General features: G+C 37.2%; 1 protein-coding gene across 2 annotated transcripts; it reads left to right on the forward strand.

Annotated features, from left to right (window-relative positions):
* Window positions 1-7: 7 nt before the first annotated feature.
* On the forward strand, window positions 8-17,428 carry LOC135685287 (inhibitor of Bruton tyrosine kinase). 2 transcript variants are annotated; one of them, XM_065201177.2, is made up of 24 exons: window positions 8-920; window positions 3,430-3,595; window positions 3,841-3,931; window positions 4,057-4,287; window positions 4,810-4,937; window positions 5,361-5,642; window positions 5,766-5,883; window positions 6,023-6,810; window positions 7,647-8,113; window positions 8,645-8,775; window positions 9,132-9,269; window positions 9,659-9,708; window positions 10,328-10,379; window positions 10,671-10,788; window positions 11,208-11,268; window positions 11,495-11,866; window positions 12,196-12,309; window positions 12,526-12,566; window positions 13,127-13,294; window positions 13,446-13,580; window positions 15,317-15,373; window positions 15,598-15,699; window positions 15,922-15,952; window positions 16,076-17,428. In XM_065201177.2, exons 1-24 carry the CDS (start codon window positions 760-762, stop codon window positions 16,205-16,207), a joined length of 4,134 nt encoding a protein of 1,377 aa, XP_065057249.2. In that variant the 5' UTR covers window positions 8-759; the 3' UTR covers window positions 16,208-17,428. The 2 variants fall into 2 exon arrangements, with proteins under 2 accessions (XP_065057249.2, XP_065057250.2); XM_065201178.2 differs by lacking the exon at window positions 8-920 and having other exon boundaries at window positions 3,439-3,595; window positions 3,845-3,931.
* The last annotated feature ends 1,463 nt before the right edge of the window (window positions 17,429-18,891 follow it).

The raw sequence follows: 18,891 nt of genomic DNA on the forward strand, positions 1-18,891 counted from the left end.
TAGCAATAACTACGACAAAAGATGTACAATTTCTAGTTGTTTGGAGAGTTATTGGGGGCAGAAGAGACATCTCCCATGACTTCTATGTCATTTGAAATGTTTTCTGCGGGCGGGTAAGCTTATAATGAAGAGCATTTCCCTCAGTTCTAAATGGATTTCTATTGACAACGGTCTAATACAGCAGCCTAAATAATCTGTAACTTCAAGTTACTTCAAGTAAACTGAAGAAAATCATCTTCATTGGATGCAAATTGACCTGCAGCCTACTTGAATGACGAGTGCTTTTGGCAAGTAGATTGATTTCATTATTTTTCGTACATCATTTATTAAATGCTGGCAGTCAGCAGAAAAAACGTTGTTTTGTTTCATTGCATCCCTGGGTATTCTTTCCTCGGCGACGTCTTCCCGCCTTTTATTTCTAGAGCTTTCCCTCTTCCAAAAGACTGGCAAATATTTCAGTCTGCCTAGCAATAAACAGGTATAAAAATTTCACATTTGCGTTCATTAATGATGGCCGATGAAGGTACCCTGGACGAAGAGTCTCGATCCAGGTAGGACCTCGCTTTGAGGTTGGCCTAATCGACGTGGTAAACATGGCCAGCGCATTAAAAGTGTTTTTCAAATCAATTTATACTCCAAATACAGTGATTATTAACCCTAATAGCAAAAAGGTTCATGCACCAAAATATGAAGATCTTTTGATTTCGATGATGCTGTAAACCGTGCATAAAAAAGGACGTGACAATGTGACAAGGAAAAATGGCGGGACATGGAGATACTCAGTCCTCTTGGAGGAGGTGGCATAATGACGATGCAGATTACATTTTATCATGTGTGACGAAAGAAGATTTGACATCCTTGAAGAGGTTATTCAAACAAAAACTCGGAAACCCTGGAAGTATATTTGATCGTTTTGGAAGGTATTTTTCCTTTTAATTTGTTATTCTCAGTCTTAAAACTTTGTAGTCCTACCTGGTCCCAGGCTGCAGAGTATGGCAAGTGCACACCCGAGATATTTTTATAAAATGTCCTTGCACACTTGGTAAAGGGTGTGGCATTTTGAGTTCTGGGCGTGACATTGGTATTTCCTATTGCTTAGGGCAAATGAAGAATTATGTTTCCTCATGGACATAATCTTTCACTGGTTTGATAGATACGAAGCAACTATCAAATATGCTCATTTTCTTGTCTGCCTCGATGCTGTGCCCACTATATACATATTTGAAGTGCACACTTATACCTATACCAAAGTGCACACTTGCACACTTGAAATTTTGCTTTTGCACACCTGAGATCTTGTTGGAAACTGCTGTACTCTGCAATCTGGTCCTACCTTCTGGAAAATCCATTGATTTTCCTTTACTCTCAAACGTTCATTTATCAGCAAATTCTGGTCAAATCTAAAGAAATATTTAAATATTCAAAACAAAGTAGCTTGTGGCTAAACTACCCAAATGACATGATGTATTAGTATAAACTAATTTTTAAGATGAAGATTTCAAATCTCAAGTCCATTTTTGAGAAAGGTCTTACGTTTCTTTTAAGGTGGGGATTGAAGATTATCCATATTGTAAACCCATATTTTCTATGGCTGGATATCCATGTTCCATGTTTGCAGTCATGACCGTTTTGCTGTTAGATCTTGTATGTTATGTATACCAAGATGCAAAACATTAATTGATTTATTCATGATATCATAGAGGTGTATGGTATGGCAGAGAGCCTAGGGACTTTGCCTCAGTGAATCCATAAAAAATTACCTGCCGAGAGAATAGTTTAACAGTTGACATCTGAAGAAAATTTTGTTCATTTTACTTTGATGAAGCCCTGTATACCAGGTTGAAATAAAAGTCAACTCAGGCCATCCTCATTGAGGCGTGTGATCTCACACCTTGGAACCCTCCTGGTTTTCCCAATAAGTGCAGTCTATCACATGCCTTATAAAGGTTATGTGTAACCACCTTTACAGGAAACATCCTGAGGCCCTATTTAAACAATAATAACGTTTTCATTTCTTGTCGTATTTAGTTTCCCAACCTGACACATAATTTTTGCCAGTTAACATGTTTTCATGTTCATTTCATCTTGGATTTGGTGCTCTGTTTACATGAAAATGCTTTAGTGTACCAGACTGCTATACTGTGTTTTAATTTTGATATCGAATTCAGCCTTTCTGACAAAAAGGCATGACCTAGTTTTTTTCTAATAGCAAATGTTTTGCACTCCCAGCCACACTGCTCACAACAAACAGAGTAAATATAGATACCTATTTTTCTGGTTTTGACCATTTCCACTGCTACCATTTTGTAAATTTGTTTTGGAGCGTTTTCAAAAACTCCCCTTTTTGTGCACAAAGTAAAAAATTCCCGTTTTGTGGTTTTGAATGTTCACACTGTTTCTGTTGCTGTTTTCGTTGTTTTCGTCTTACTTTTGTAGATATCTACTTTTGATAGCAATTCAGAAGCCTTTGATTTTGTGTCGTTTTATATGCTTTCTGATAAAAATTTTATGGACATAGCACCCCATTGCACCTTATTGCACCCCTTGATGTGACAAAGAATGCTATTCACTTCATTCCTGCAAATTCATTCCTGGTATGGCCTGTCAACTTCACTTCATTTTTAAAGGTTGCTCTTTTAGTTACTATATAAATCTGTATTTGATTGCTGTGGCCTTTTTGTTTAAGGCAAGCAATGACTCGCGATTGCCTTAGCACCCACGCAAAGTCAACCATGAGAGCAGTTGATCGCTCATGCAAAAAAGTAAATTGCAAGGAATAAATGCTTCACGAATTAACACATTTCTAGTCATCTTTGTGACCCAACCAAATGACAGACAATACAAAGGTGGTATATCAAAACGCAGGAAACATAAGTAACTGAATCTTAACAGAAGAATGCATTTGAAACTCAATTCCACCTCAAATTTTCAGGATTACTATAGGCACTTAGTATTTGAACTACAGTAGCAATTGGAACATCTTCTGGGCCGCTCAATCTTTTTTTTTAAAAGTTTTGGAACAACATTTTCTGATCACCTGGCAATAACGTCTATATGACCTTTGTGATGTACATGAAATTTGAAATCGAAGCACATTTTTTTTGGCAATTAATCTTTCTTGGAGTGCATTAAAGATCATTGTAGTGATCTGTTTTCATTTAATATTATCTTAGAGTAAAGTACCTTATGACAGGATCATATGTTTTTATAGACATAATAAACATAACAAATAAACATTGCCAATATTGATATTTATTATCTTATTGTATTGTTTCTCCCTAATGCTCAATAGAAAAATTCATGGCAAGACAGCAAGATTATAGAAGGCCAGCATACAGTCTCACCAAGCTTCTGTTCCTTCTGGCATTTAAGATCAAACCTTAATGGCATCCCTATTCAATTTTTGTGTTAAATGTTTTTTGTTTTTAGAAATTCATTGCATATTGCAGTTTCCTGTGGAAAGTATGATATAGCAGAATGGCTAATAAATGAGTGTGCTGTTGATATTCAAGCTAGAGACTTTGAGTCAGGATGGAATGCCCTTCATAGAAGTCTGTATTATGGAAATATTCAATGTGCAATTCTCTTATTAAAGGTATACTTTACGAGCTATGATAACAGATTCATTGATCTTAAAATTTTTCTTCTATTGCATGAAAACATTGCAAATTATGCCAATATCATCTGGATTTAATTTTGATAAAGTAATGCCCAGCTATTTTTATTTTTTATGTGAAAAGCTCAAATCATATTGAAGTTCAGAAACAAAATTTTGGATCTTTCATTTTGATATAAGCCAAATTCAAGTAAAATTTTCATTTCTTAAACTTTTTTTTTAAGAAAGGCTTGGATTTCTCGATTCAAGATAAAGATGGAGTTAGCCCTTTAAAGATTGTACTTCTTGATTCCCAGAGAACAAAAGCGTTCAAAGGTAAGGTATCTCTTTATGAAATTTCATGATTAAAATTCACCAGCACATTAGTCCATTAATTTTTCATTATAGCTTCAATGTGATTTTTCCATTACCAGTTGTTAAATATTATCATCTTATGCTAGATGATCATTTGAAGTTGTGCAGAGTCATATTACCATACCATGCATCAGAACCAGGTGAGTTGTCACTGGAGATCGACGAGCTGGTGGATATTATAAAAGAGTACAAGTCAACAGGATGGGGGTTTGGAAGAAAAACTGGAACGAAAGAGAAAGGAAAATTCCCGTTAAATTTTGTTGCCATTCTTGGTGAAAAATCAAGTGAATTTTCTGATGATGCATTCACAAATAAAGGTTTGCTTTCAGTCACTACTGTTTATGTTTATCTGCCTTTTTAAAAAAAATATTGTTTTTCATCAAAACTGATGAGATATACAAGGAACTGAATATGTTGGCATGAACATAGTATCAAAATGTGTTATGTCAGTCCTAGTTGAATGGCTTTACATGGTAGTACTATTGAAAAAGCGGTTAAACTTTGTGAATTATACTCACGTTTTCCTCACCCTCTGAGTGAGTGTGTGGTAGGGTATATTAGAAGTAAAGGCACCATTTTGCATCAAAGCAACTGTAGTCTGTATCCCTGATTGTAATAAGAAAAAACATCACTGATTGAAAACTGTCAGCTTCGTACTTCTAGGAACAGGAATCACATTGTATGATTAAATATTTAGCAATGATGTAAACTTGTAGCCACTCAGTACCCTTGGGCTAATAATACAGCTCACTGAAAATGCTCCATTATCTGTCTTTGACAAATACTCTTTTTAATTGAAAGTGTATGGGTGTTGAAGGCCATTTTACTGTTCATTTTAGGTCATAAGTCTGACGTGTATTCGTGGGGAAACAACTCGAACCTCACTCTGGGTCTGGGAGATACAAGAAACCGAGACGTTCCTGAGCTTGTTAAAGGTCTACACAGCCAAAGATATAGTGTTAAAGAGGTGATTTTTAGCATTTTTGGTTTTACCATTATCTTGAATGAAGAAACATTTCTAAGCATCAACATACGAATGACGAAACAACTTTGCCACTCAAGCATAATCAAGTTAATACTTAGCTTGTTGTCCTTGTGGACTTTAAAATCTTCAAATTGATAATTTCTTGGTGAGTCTTGAAAACTCTATAGCGTTACTGCGATTATTGTCGGGTGTACCTAATCTCCAGAAATGATTGCCGAACCCATTGCCCCTTAGAATGAGAGATTTCCTGAATATTGGAGTGTCAGTTCAGCCAGGGACCTGGCGCTTCGACATCATATGAAAATCAAGTTCTTAATATGTTAAAGAGTCAGACATATACGAGAGTAGTCTGTTTTTTTAATTCGTTGCAGATTTTTATTTGATTCAAAAAGTTTGTTTTTTTAGGTTGCTGTCAGCAAGTACCACACAATTTTTCTAACCGAAGATGGCACTGTTCTTTCTTGTGGACAGGGGCGTGGTGGCCGCCTTGGACATGGCAATGAGCAAACCGTTCTTTCTCCCCAGAAGATTGCAGGGCTCAACGGAATGTTTTGTACGGCTGTGTCGAATGCAAATGACCATTCTCTTGTACTTGATCAAATGGGACAGGTTTACAGCTTTGGGCTAAACGCATATCACCAACTCGGTCATTATCCGGTCTCGCAGCAATATTTGACGCCCAAACAGGTATGTTGTATTCCTTAATGCTCAACTGCACGTTTTTGCTGCCTTGATCTACTAATGGTTCCAATGCAAAGTTTTCAAGTATGTTGGTAGTCGTGATTTATTTTTCATCTCCTATTTTTCAAGATAAGCAACAAAATTCTGAAAGGAAAGATCATGACTGGAGTAGCCGCTGCAAGATTTCATAGTGTAATTCATACGAAAGACGAATTATTCACATTTGGGTTGAATGCTGGACAGTTAGGTAATCAGACTTACCGTTAATTTCTCCCCTCCAACCTTTTCATTCTTGGTCCGTGATTGAGGCTACCACCTTTGAACCACTTTTATTTTAACTACGCAAACTACCAAAGCCTTCTTATGTTTCTATTCCTTCACTGCAGGGCACCTCAAGGGCGATGAATGGCAGTCGACCCCTCGACTTGTCACTCGACTTTGCAAAAAAGACTACCATATTGAACTGGTCGCAGTCTCAGATGGGGCGACCTGCTGCCTTTTAAGCAATGGCGATGTCTTTGTGCTGCAGGATTACGAATGTCGTCGCATCGCTACTCGGATGGCAAATATCAAGCGGCTTGTTATGGTGGGCGGTGAATTAAAGTCAAAAGCCCTAGCCGATTTGCAGCATAACCAGCCTGATAGTCTCTGCGTGGCAGCACTTACCACTCACGGCATTGTCTCCTGCTGGAGACCAGGGTATACGAACTTCAAAGAGTGTTGGTGGGCTGGTAAGAAAAGAGACGAGTGGCAGATCGTTGATGTTTGTTTAGGAAAGCATCTAGTCATTGCAACTGACTCGGGAATTGTATTTCATGGTCACTTTCGCAATATCTCAAATAATTTAACTGCAAAACTGAGCCCTGATGGAGGGAAGAGTGGCTTAAGTAAAAGCCCAATGAAATGTTCCTTGAGCATACAAGAACTAATTGAGAAAGTGAAGAGAAGACGCGAAGACAATGAAGAAGTTATGATAGAAAGAGTGCCTCTTCTGTATAGGGCCTACCGTGTAGCGTGTGATGTGAAGAGTCGAACGTTTGCTGTCATTCAAAATGATCCAGGAATTGGCCTTAACTCAGTCGTGAGTTTACGTTCTGGAACATTAGAAGACGATCTAGAGAGAATGTTAGGCGAGGCAGAGTTGTTTGACAATATACATGATGTTGTGATCAAGGTATTTCGCTTCCCAGTCTATGTTTCATGTTTTGCCATGTTGCGAATTCGTAGCAAAGTTCATAGTGTCGCTAAATGTTTGAAAAGCTTATCGTGCTCGAATAAGGACCTCTTTTATTGGTGATTTTGCTTTTCGAAGAGCAAAAATGTAAAGATAATACGAAACGTTAATGTGGGCCACCTGCTAAATGGTTGGCTGGCATGCACTCTTGTTGAGAATAGTCATGTTGAGTTGCAGACAAACGGTCAGTCAATGTCTCAAATGAAGAGAATAAAAATTGCAAGGTAGTAAACGGCTATTTAGACAAGCACCTTAAGACTTTGCTAGACAGCATTTATTTATTGGATATCGTACTAATGCTTGTCCCTTTCAAAGTTGTCTGTTGGCGTTGAAATTGAGCAACAGGGCTGGAAAATGCCAAAACATTGTACATCCTAGCTCCTGTGACGTATTTGACAACATTGCCTCTCGCCACAGTGAGCAGACACGTACCGTCTCAAACCCACTGCTCGAACCTCCAAGCATTGAAAGCAAAGTGCATTGGAATCAGGTTAGGCTTCAGCAAGGCCTAGTTACCTCGATGCAAATAAAAGTGTATATGGTCTTGATTGTTCTCGATTGTTGATCATTTTTTATACAACGAGTACAACGGAATACCCACTTTTATTGGCTAAAAGCATTACCCTGAACAACCAGTTAACATAGGTCCTTCTTGAATGCCTTGTCTTTAAACCCTCGAAACTTTGATAGAAAGGAAATTGAAGAATGATTTAATGCTCTCTATGGAACTGTATCTTTCACATTGACCATAACATTTAGTATTCACTTTTTTGAAGGCAAGTGACGGCATGCTACCTGCACACAGATTCATAATTGCCTCAAAAATCAAAGAAAGTGACTTCGAATCTCGCTTAAATTTTGATGGCAATATTGGCAAGTATGTGCTGGATTTAACGAAAATTGATATGGAAACCGTGAAATCCTGGCTGATTGATGTCTATAGGAATACGAAATCTACCGTGCTTGAACCTGATGATTATGGAAAGATTCTGCAAAAGGCAAGAGATATGCCTGGTGACAAGAAAGATAGTTCAATCAATGGCTGTTTTTATGATCAAGCTGATAAAATGGTTGTTCAATCCATGCAAAGATTCTGTCTGCAAGACCTGGAAAACCCGGATTTCGAAGGATCACGCATTGTTTGTGGTGAAAACGGTGAACTTGTTCAGGAGCTGCCTGCTCCAAGAAAACAGAAGAAGAAAAAGGGTAAAGAAAATAAGCACGAAGAAAAGGATAAGCGTAGGTAAACAAAACTTGCTTTGTCTTCTAAAATAGTTGTAATTGCTTGTTGCAATAAGTAATAAACGACGCCATTGTCAGTTGCTCTTTCTAGCCGTCAACCATCAGGACAATCGAAGGTATCCCTCCCCTTCATTTAGAGCTCTATTTTCAGCCATCATTGTTTTACCCGGCAAGCCAAAAATCACAGAATCGAAATCGCAGAGAGCGTCATGCTACACCGTGCGACAGCAACAACACGAGGCTCTCGTCTTCCAACCATTATCATTACGCATTAAACACAAGTAATTTCAACTGTATCGAATCGTTTCAAACACTGTTATGTTCTCGTTGGTACAAATTTGTAGGTTCCGGCTTGCCTATGTTCAGTCCAACACACCTTTAGCCCTCTTGCTGCTTAAAATATTTTTGTTGATACCTGGAAAATATGATATGAGTGGTGTGCAAAAAAGCCGTGGCAAAAATCGTAAGATACACGTTATGAAAACTCTGACCTGTATAGTTTTTGAAGATGTTTAACTGCTTTTCCATGCAGCAAAGCTGTCGGCCAAATCAATCGAGGGTTTGCTAATTGGCAGCAAATGGGCAGCATTTCCGATATAAAGATAGAGGCTGAAAATGGCTCAATCTTCCATTGTCATAAATGCATCTTAGTTTCAAGACTAGGTAAGTCTTGTTGCCCTCTGATGTGGGGGAACATTTTGAGAAATATCTAAAAATGCACGTTCATACTCAAAAATTTCATGAAACGTTAACTGAACTTGTTATTCGCACCGATCAGCAGCCATTTTTCTTAGAGTATAACCGGGTGTTTGAATAACTATAAAAGGAAAATGGTTTCGTCTACTGTCTTTGAGTTCAAAGTACAACAAAGCAAGCCCCCTCCTCGACAGCTTGACGTCCGCCCGACCATCTATTGTGAACATTGTAAAGGTTAAAGGTGAACAGCCATTGCTTATGATTGCTTTTAATGTCTTTCATTTGATATTTTAATATGTGATACAATGGTTCCCTTTTTTTAGATTACTTTCAAGGCATGCTGGGAAACCCGTGGATGGAGTCGAACTGGGCTCACAGTACTATTAAGATGCCAATACCGGAGAATATTTTAAAAATTATCTTAGACTTCGTATATATTGGCGAAGCAAATAACCTTAAAGGTTAGTTTTGCATTTTGACGCCAGTTTTCTTGTTCCATTTGTGATGGCTCTCTAGAAAATCACGGCTACTTTTGAAGACATATTGTAATATACCCACACATTGGACACATTGTTAGATACCCACACACTGTGACGCAGGTGGAATTTTCCAATTATTCAAGGCTTTCCTTATCCTTTTTTGTTGTCAAAATTTCATGTCTATTGAATCTACAAAAGAAGTGCTTCAGTTTCTATGTCTTGAATTTTATTTGGTGTCTTATTTATTTGAATTTTATTATATTTAATTGGTGAACTTTCTATGTCCTCTAGCTTTATAGTAGTAAATTTGCTTTCAATCCATTAATTCTTTTCTAAAGTTGTTAATCCTGTTATCGTATCTCTTCATTTAGACTGCACAAACATTGATTTGCTTTGCCAAATAATTGTCTACGCCGATCAGGTTTGAGTCAATTTTCTTTCCTTTTCAACCTTTGATTTTTCGCAACACACTCGCCTTGACGATTAGAAAATTGGTGGAACTTTGGTAGCCTTAGAAATTTGCAAACCACACTTGAAAAATTAACACCATGGCTCCATGTCTAATTATTCTGCAAGAATTTGCAAAAACTACAAATCTCCCTTTGCCTGAAAGTTTCTAAATTATGAAGATATTAATAGGAATAAAAAAATTAGAAAAATTTCTCATTCAGAAGATGCACAGGCTAAGCTTTTTTCTTGGAATGCCTACATTACGATTATAAAAAGGATTAACTTTCATTATCATCATTTTTGCCGTTGCCGTCAACCCAATTTTGTACAAGCTCCCGCCACCATCTTCTGTCATTCGTTGCTCTTCTTATTCTCTCCATTAACTTCAGCCTTGTGTAATTATGTATTTTGCACTAATCTTACACCTAAAAACCGCCCTGTTCTATACACCAAATCGTTACATTAATTTCGTCTAATTATGCATTTCCTTGATTACTGAATAGAGCTTTCTCTGAGCAAGGACTAATCAAGTGAATAATGTCGATTAGCTTTAAGTGATGTAACTGGTTATTTTCCTTTCCATTTTGCAGCTACTTGCTGTCCGATTAAAGGAGATATGCGAATTTTCCCTTGCCAAACAAAGTAAGGCTATTTTCTTTTTAACCCTACGTTTTCAGTTGTGTTGTTCTCAAGGAAGATTTCATGCCATGTAGAGTTAGCTAAAAATCTTACAGTAAGCTAATGTTGACTGTCAAGCTTTTCTTGGAAAGATGCTCTGTTCTTTTCATGAATAGTTTTTATGCATCTGATTGTCTGGCTCTTTAATCACAGCCATTTGTGTCGATTGATACTTAACAGAGAGCGACTCGTTTCGTTTGTGCTTTAGCGTAAGTTAGTTTAATGTGTTGTTGATGTTGTTACCTATTTTTGCAGTTTCGCTAAAGAACTGTATAGAAATACTGGAATTTGCCTCTACATACAACGCAAAACAACTGCAGACAGTTTGCTGTGAATTTATTTGCAATAACTTGACCTATTTTTTGGAAACAAGGTGATTGAATCAAAGTATATTTGAAATATCAGTATGGCCATCCAACCACAACTTGTGATCTTCCTTCTGGCAACTGCCTTAGCACGGCCAACTTACACAAAAGTGCTTTATTTGTTGCAGTTTTGTGAATTACTTTTCTTGGTAATCCCTTCCATACCATGATGATGACGTTTTTCAGTTTCTTTTCATTTGGCATCCAATCCATCGCTTTTCCATCAACATTCGAGTAATGCAAATTAATGCCATTAACATTGTTTTGGCATGCCCTTTCCTCTTGTCTTTCTCGTTTTACCTTTTTTATCCGAGTATTTTCTCCTTTTTACCATTTGTTTCTCTTGCTACTCCCTATTTTATATTTTATTGCTATTAGATGACGTCAATCTATCATAATTAAATTGTTTCTTTGCCAATTGTTGTAGGAATCTGGATACATTGCCGGTGGATGCGCTATCAGATTTGTCTAATGTTTACAAATCACTGGTGAGTTTGTTGTCTTTTGGCTGTTTACTCTCGAGAATGAGATATTCTCTTGCGATAAAAATTTTTCTCTTCTCTACACTAAATTGCATTTTTATTTAAAAGAATATTTGATTCTCTGCCCTTATTAATAGAACAAGATCTAAATTTGAAAGTTTTGTTGTACTCGCTTTTTGACCTACTTATTTTACTTAAATTATTGCTCGTTAAAAATGCGACCCATTTTCAGATTCCCAACATGGCCTACCGAAGAATAACGCCCTTGATGGATCATGTTGAAGTAGACTTAGTAGACGAAGCTGCAGCCGCTTTTCCAGTGGAAACTGATGCGTTCCATGAAGACAGTAAGCACGACGTGGTTTCACCAAGAGACAAAGCCGATTCCGCGAAAAAAAGGCGAAGAAGACGTAAGTCGAGCTCCACGAAAGACGACCGGTCTTCTGAGGTAACAGTTCATAACGAAGGCAGTACTGTTCCCATCAATTCAGAAAAGACGGTGAATGTTTCCAAGGATTTGCCAGTTTCGAGTATCAAAGACAAGTATGCAAATGGAACGGTGGGGTCCGACAAAACGCATGACGTTACACAACGCATTCTTGAGGTATTCTTTGTTTCTTGAAATTATTCCTACAACTCTGAGATGCGCTACAATGATTCAAGGAATAATTAAATGTATTATTCTGTGGAAAAATAATTTCTAGCTTTGGAAAAAGATTAGGTCATTGAATTCTTTCTGTGGTAGATTTGTGACGCTTTCGAATCTAGTTGTGTGCATTGCACGTCCTCTTGAATTTTTTGTCTACGTTGAATAATACAGCTTTATCTTTGTGGCAATGTGGTTTTAATTTTCACTTAAACGTTCAAGGTAACTAAGTTTTCGGTTTGTAGATTTCGTTTCTGGAAATCGAAAATGGTCTCACTTTCTTGCAGGATCAACAAGCTGAAAATTTAAAGCCTGCCCAGATTGCAAAGTCACCTACACGTGGAATGCTATCTTTAAAAGAAATAATGGAAGAGGAAGAGAAGAATTCACTAAACAAACTTGTAAGCATGTTTCAGCATGCATTATAGCTTTCACAATTTAATTCGCTCGCTCATTCTCTGTTCCTTTTTTCTTAAAAGACTGAAAAGCTTATAATTTATTGACAATATATAGATAGACAGCAAATAAGAAACCAACTAGAATTAATTTTCAATTTTTTCTGAAACTGTTTTAGTGGCTCATATAAGATCATCATATAACCCGTGTTTTTTTTACAGAATCAACGTGCTTTGAAACAGACATCTAAACTGGAAAGAAGGTAAGAACCTTTATTTGTATGCATACTGTATTTTCTCGAATAGAAGCCGCGTTCAAATAGCAGCCCCCTCGAATATAAGCCGCTCTCGAATAGAAACTGCATTTATTTACCAGCGCTCACAGCTCTGAAAAGTGGTACCAATTGGTAAAGGGCATTGCAAAGAAAGAAATGGCACAAATATTTCTCGAGATAACGAGAGATCGAGATAAACAAATAGGAGGTTTTATACTACTGATGTATCTATCATACGGCCTTTTATTATTTGTTATTCGGCCTTTATCGATTCTACTGTTTATTACGCATTCATCAAATTTATCGTTTATTTAAAAAATTGATCATTTCTTTCACAAATTGTTTTACAGCCTATTTAACAAAAATCAACAAAGGGAATTTCTTTTTATATCCACCCTTTTTGTGCTGTCACCATTGCCAGATATGTGTTGCTACTTTCGAGTTTTGTGCACCATGTAAATTCTTTTTATAAGGCCAATAAAATGAAATGATAACAATATATGAAAATGGTTATCAACATTTTACCTTTTATCGGGTTTTGTTTGTAGCCCTGTGGAAGCCAGTATCAGTCTGCCAATCAAATGGGAAATGTCTAAGAAGAAATCCCAGAGGCAGAGGAAAGAGGCCACCAAAGTCAACGGCAATTTAAACCCTACCGCAGATAACACTCCAATAATGGAGGAAGCAACCCAAACGAAAGATCCTATTTGTCCATGGTTTGTCATCACATCCTTTTTTCAAATCATATTCAGTGATATACAGGCATTCCAATTCCTCTGTTGTTTTGTCATTGCACCAAATGCTTTTAACAGAAAATTTATCAAGATTTTCATGAATTTCTGCTGATTTTTCAACCCAATATTTTAGGGGGAAACCTGAGCAGTCCCAAGTTAGAAGCTTCAAAGATGTTATGAGCGAGGAGTCAAAAATGGAATTAACTCGAAAGAGTTTGCAAAATGGTGGAGAGAGGAAACCCGTCGAAGAAGTCAGGCGAAAACTAAGGTAAAAACAGGCACTGTTTTTCTTCTGATGGTGTGGGGGAAAATGCGAAGGGAAAATGCGACGTTAGTATTCCAAAGACCTTGCCCAGTGGACCTAAACCAGGGGTGTCCAAACTACGGCCCGCGGGCCAACTGCGGCCCGCAATCCAGTTTTTATTGGCCCGCAATAAGTTCTTGAAATACTTATGTGGCCCGCACATAACTGGATCACCTGAATACCCTTAACAAGAGGCCAAAATGCAAAGAACTGCTGGTGCCACACCTGTATGCCTTCTGTATAAAGCTCCGCATGTTTTAGACACAACTACAAAACTTACAACTACACACTTAATAATAATAATAATAATTTTTTTTTAAACATCTCATTTTCATTGAATACATTTTAAATTTACAATTATACGACTCGCTTTTACAGGCATCATATAATTGGCTTATCTGCATTACAATATTTAAAAGTCAATTAGTTCGTTGCTTAGCCATGGTTTGTTTCGACAACAGAAGATATAATAATAATAATAATAATAATATATTTATAAGCCATATTTATAAAGGTGAACTTGTCCAGCAAGATAATTTGCTTATCAATCAAAAACCTGTTAAGCTAGTGTTCCTATAATATTTTACAATAATAATTTTGAATAATTCTAAAATAGAATGTTTTACAATAGTCTAAATATGTTTTACAAATATGTTTACAATACGTTTTACAAAAGAAGCAAGCAATGATTAAGTCTAAAGAAAAATTTTAAAAGTCAAAATCCTTGCAGAAACTTATGAACTTTAGAACTTATGTTATGTGTTCCTTTGGGATTTCAATGGATATTTTTGCACCCTGGAAGGCAAACGTTTTCCGCCCTGCTTCAGATTTCACTTTTGGAAGCAATGAATTGTGTTCGCTTTCACGATTTGCTTTGCAATGCTTAATTTTCTGAAAGTACGTCATGAAGTATGGCGGTGCCAAGCATTTAAAGACCTCAATAACACACGCCCTATTTCTGATGTTATTTATTGTTGGTAGTTTTACACTACTTCTTCTGCCATTTATAATCTTTAAAGATTGTATATGGATGTTTTCAAATAGCTGTCCTCAGTGGAAACAAACTGTCCTCGCTTTCCTTTCCTGTCTGAAATCAAGTCTGCTTTTCCAACGGTTGACCTTTCTGCTAAGAGAGAGAAATATGTTTCTGTCATTGCATTTTTTGAATTTAACGAGGGTTTTCAAGATTTTGCTGTCATTGAGAAAGAGATTAAGCCGTGGTCGACCTCCTTTCTGGTGGATATAGAAGAAGTGGAAGAGGATCTACAGTTGGGGTTCATTGAAATGCAGTGCAAGATTCTCTGACGAGTCAAAATCAGCTTCTCATCACTCCTAACTTCTATCAGAGTTTGGATAATGACAAGTTTCCTCTCACGAGACGCCATGCATATAAAATGATGAGTCTTTTCTGCTAAATAGCCATAACTGTGAAGTCCTTCGTATCTCAACCACCCAACTTCTGCTGACCTATCAGCCATCTTTCAGCACAAAACAGAGCAATTCTTCAAACAATGAAAATAAATTTCCTTCAAATTTTAGGAACAATTTATTCTGCGTTTAGAAATATACACATGGTATTTTCGTATCAGTATGTTGCCAGTAGTGTGTTGCCCGACCCTTTGTTGATTATTCTGCATTTGGCCCTCGCTGAGAAAACTTTGGACATCCCTGAGCTAAACAGTTATTTTGTCTTACCGTAGTTGGAAGAAAGGCAGTGACGAAAACCATGAATTTGGAAAACGCCCTTCAACAGAGAGGTATTTGAAGTTGGACGTGATATGAACTCAATTAATAAACTTAATTTAGATATTTGCTGTTCAATTTTAATGGAAACTATTCTAAAAGTTTGCACCTACTCAAATAATTGTGTTTTGTAAATCCACAAGAATATCGGCTTATCCCTAAAAATTTCTTATGCCTTTTGTCTGTGTGAAACTGTCTTTTGTCTTATGAACATATAAGAAATCTTCGTCTTTTTCAGTGCCTGGAACATGACGTCATTAGCCACCAGTCCTCCTTCCTCTGCTATGAGTTTGTCAGCAATTATGAAGTCTCAAATTGTCGAAAGAGATTCATCCACCAGGTAAAAATCCTGCCTTCATTAGTTCTTAAAACTTCTGTCTTTCCGCTTTGAAAAAAAATAACAGCTCTTCAATGACTTAATGAATGTTCCTTTAGGGAACGCTTTTTGAACCTCTTCTATTTTTTTATCAATTGCCAACTGTTGATGAGAAGTAAGCTGCTTGTGCTCTGTAACTTCAATTAGGTACTTGCATTTGTGACCGCTTGTTGATTGATTTTTCAGAATGCTAAAGAAGCCACTGCAGCTTATTCAGGTAAGCCCCAAGTAATGCTTCGCCGTTATCATTGCATTTCAACTTGCAAAAACATGCTCTCGCAGTTCAATATCGCTTTTTTTATCAAACATCATCAGCTAATCTAATTTCTGATTTGCACAGATCGAAGAGAAAGCAATTGAAGAACTGTTGGTACATTATAAGGCCAAGGACAACCCATTAGAATATATCACGGTTCGGAGAAACCGAGATACAGTGTCATGCCCTGTATGGAAGAAAGAAGAGCAGAGTTGATGAGGACGGGTGTTTTTGCAATTTGAGGTTGCATGCACAATCGAGGCTGGCGGAAGACAAATAGACATTTTGCCCACCCTGCAGGACGCCTTGTTATTATCAGATTTGGTACTTAAAGTAGCCAAAATATTAACATTTTGATTTGTGATATGCCAGCATCTATCAAAACTACGCCCATTCCAATTCAACACTTCATATTTCCTAAATTTGCCAGAAGATGAACGGAAAATTAAAGCTTATCAGTGCTTTTTATATTCAGTTCTGCCGTATCTGATTTGCTTCGGTAGTGCAGGGGGAGCATATCGGCCTTTCTTTATTCGAAACATCGGCTAGGCCCATCTCTTGATTATTGTCTGTAAACCGTTAAAAGGGACTGCAATGCAGTTTGATATACATTCCTATGGTCAAATAGTTGTTGCATGTTAAGCTGCATGTGTTAACTCTGCTTTGTGTTAACTTTGCTTTAGTTTTTGCGCTGTTCTAAACCTGCAGAAGTTTTTCATTTCTAGCCTGTTGATATGAGCAAATTTACCCAACCCATCGAATGTTTACATGCAGATTCTATCCCACCTTCCTGCTGTATATTGAGAGAATCACCCGACCTACCAGTCTATGTGCTGACAAGTGGGACGAAATTTGATGGCGTGTATATGAAAAATTCATCCCACCTTCCAGCTTCATTCCACCTTCCAGCCTTTATATGGAAGAAATTCATCCCACCCAAGTGTGAACCCACCTCCCACATAGTTGGATCTCACCTAACCGGGCTGACTCGTTTGCCATATAAGTGCAAGACTAAAAATACAAAGGATTCTATAGGAGGGTTCACAGGCTGAAAGGTGGGATGATTTTCTCCGTAACAACAGGCTCTTGAGCCAAGAGAACATTAGGCACAAGGATGGCTCAGTGGTTAGGGTCGCGGACTACAGATCCAAGGGTCTGGGTTCCAGCTCCTGACATTAACAAACTTTCGCCCAGCCCAGAGTGAGGGGAGTCCCCAGCCCACTGCAATTTCATGTGACACTGCTCGATAAACATAGCCTCCCGGTGTCCGAAAACGACCTTCGGGAGGCAGGTAGTAACAAAGTAATTGTTTTCTATTGAGAAGTAGGAGCAAAATGTTCTTTGAATCGTACCTTAATTGTTCGAATTGACTGTGTTCTCAATTTCAATTGATTTTAGCTTTTTTAAAACTTTATAAGATAATATTTCACAAATTGTTTTCTGGAATTTAATTTTTCTAACTCTTGTGATAGTCACAATTCATTTTGATAATGCAAAGTTAGTCTTTCACACTTTCCCTAACAAATGCTGTTTTTAGTGTATAAACATATAAGAATAACGTTTCCTAATAATTTTTTGGCGGTGCAGAACTTGAAAATGGTTTTGAAAAACAAACAGTTCGCAACATAATACTAAAAGGTTTTTCGTTAAACGTCAGAATAAGGGTCCAAAAGAACACGATGGGAAATGCATACCCAGTTGTGGATCGAAATAGGCCAATCAGAAAAATGCAAGCACAAGACCGGTATAGTTGACCAATCAGTGCCGCGTGCCTATAGAAAAATAGCCACTGGAGTTCAAGAGAGAAAACGCTACAATGGCGGCTTTTTTGTATGTAGATCGATTCCAAAACTACTAGATGAAAAGACGACTGGGCTCTGCCAATTATCTGAAACATGTCGTCATTATAGAGTTTTGCACAATCTGGGTTATCTAAAAGATGTTGACCGATGGCAGAATCACTAATTTCTACTGCGTTTTTACCCTTAAAAATCGAACAGGCTGTTCTCTTTGAGGGGCAGTTTTGTTTCATATGTTGGAAGGAACATGTTGCTTTATCCTATCCCCCAATATTTGGGTTGTGCGCCCAAATTAGTAGTATGTTGTGAAATATGTGCTTTTTTCAAAGCCGTTTCCTAATAAAAAAAATTGAGGGACATTATTGCTACTCTGAGATCGGGAAAAAGTGGAATATGTTGTTCAAATAAACAGGGGACCGTGGCAAAATCCAAAATTAAATAAACCTGAGAGTTTTCATAAACGGAGGGTCGACCTTAGCTGGAGCGAAAGAAAGTATTATTGATAGTGTTTACAAGGACATTTTAAATTTCAACGTTTTAGGCAAACGTTTTCGTCCATGCTTGTTGAGTCAAATTCTGTGGTCCCAAATGAAGTATTTCGGGCACATCTGGTAGATGCTCCCTCGTTGGATTACATCTGCCAGGCACAGGACAGAAGTTTGCAGGATGTAATTACCAGAAGGAGCACAAACTGTTTACTGGGCTGAATGGCTATTGGTTGAAATAAGGAGCGGGAGTCTTCAGAAGTATCAAAAAATAAAAGGGACGGGGCGATTTTTCCCACCACACAGTGTTGCCACCACTTTCTTTTCTTTTTATATCAATTTTTATTTTTTACTTTCTTTAAGTTGTTTCCTTTATTATATATTCTTGCTGTTTTTGTTAATGATACAACTTCACATACATGTTTTTCCTTGAATTTGTTTCTTTAAATATATACAATGTAACCTGTAGAAATACAAAATCGCGCGTAGCTCGAAAGCTCCTCTGAGTTATTTCTACGTGTCCTTGAGTGTTTAATTTTTCCTTGCTGACAATTTCATGTAAATTATGCTTTTTAAATATTCTAATCGTTTATGTTAGCACTACCGTATCACTTTT

The sequence above is a fragment of the Rhopilema esculentum genome, chromosome 15 (genome assembly GCF_057945365.1).
Source record: "Rhopilema esculentum isolate cy_ngs chromosome 15, ASM5794536v1, whole genome shotgun sequence".
Taxonomy (NCBI): Eukaryota; Metazoa; Cnidaria; class Scyphozoa; order Rhizostomeae; family Rhizostomatidae; genus Rhopilema; species Rhopilema esculentum.

Bases quoted from the DNA above. Each gene is read 5' to 3' on its own strand.
- LOC135685287 (XM_065201177.2), top strand. From the start codon at position 760: ATGGCGGGACATGGAGATACTCAGTCCTCTTGGAGGAGGTGGCATAAT. The intron at 10,789-11,207 runs GTGATTGAATCA...CAATTGTTGTAG, and splicing joins ACCTATTTTTTGGAAACAAG to GAATCTGGATACATTGCCGG. The intron at 13,581-15,316 runs GTAAAAACAGGC...GTCTTACCGTAG, and splicing joins GAAGTCAGGCGAAAACTAAG to TTGGAAGAAAGGCAGTGACG.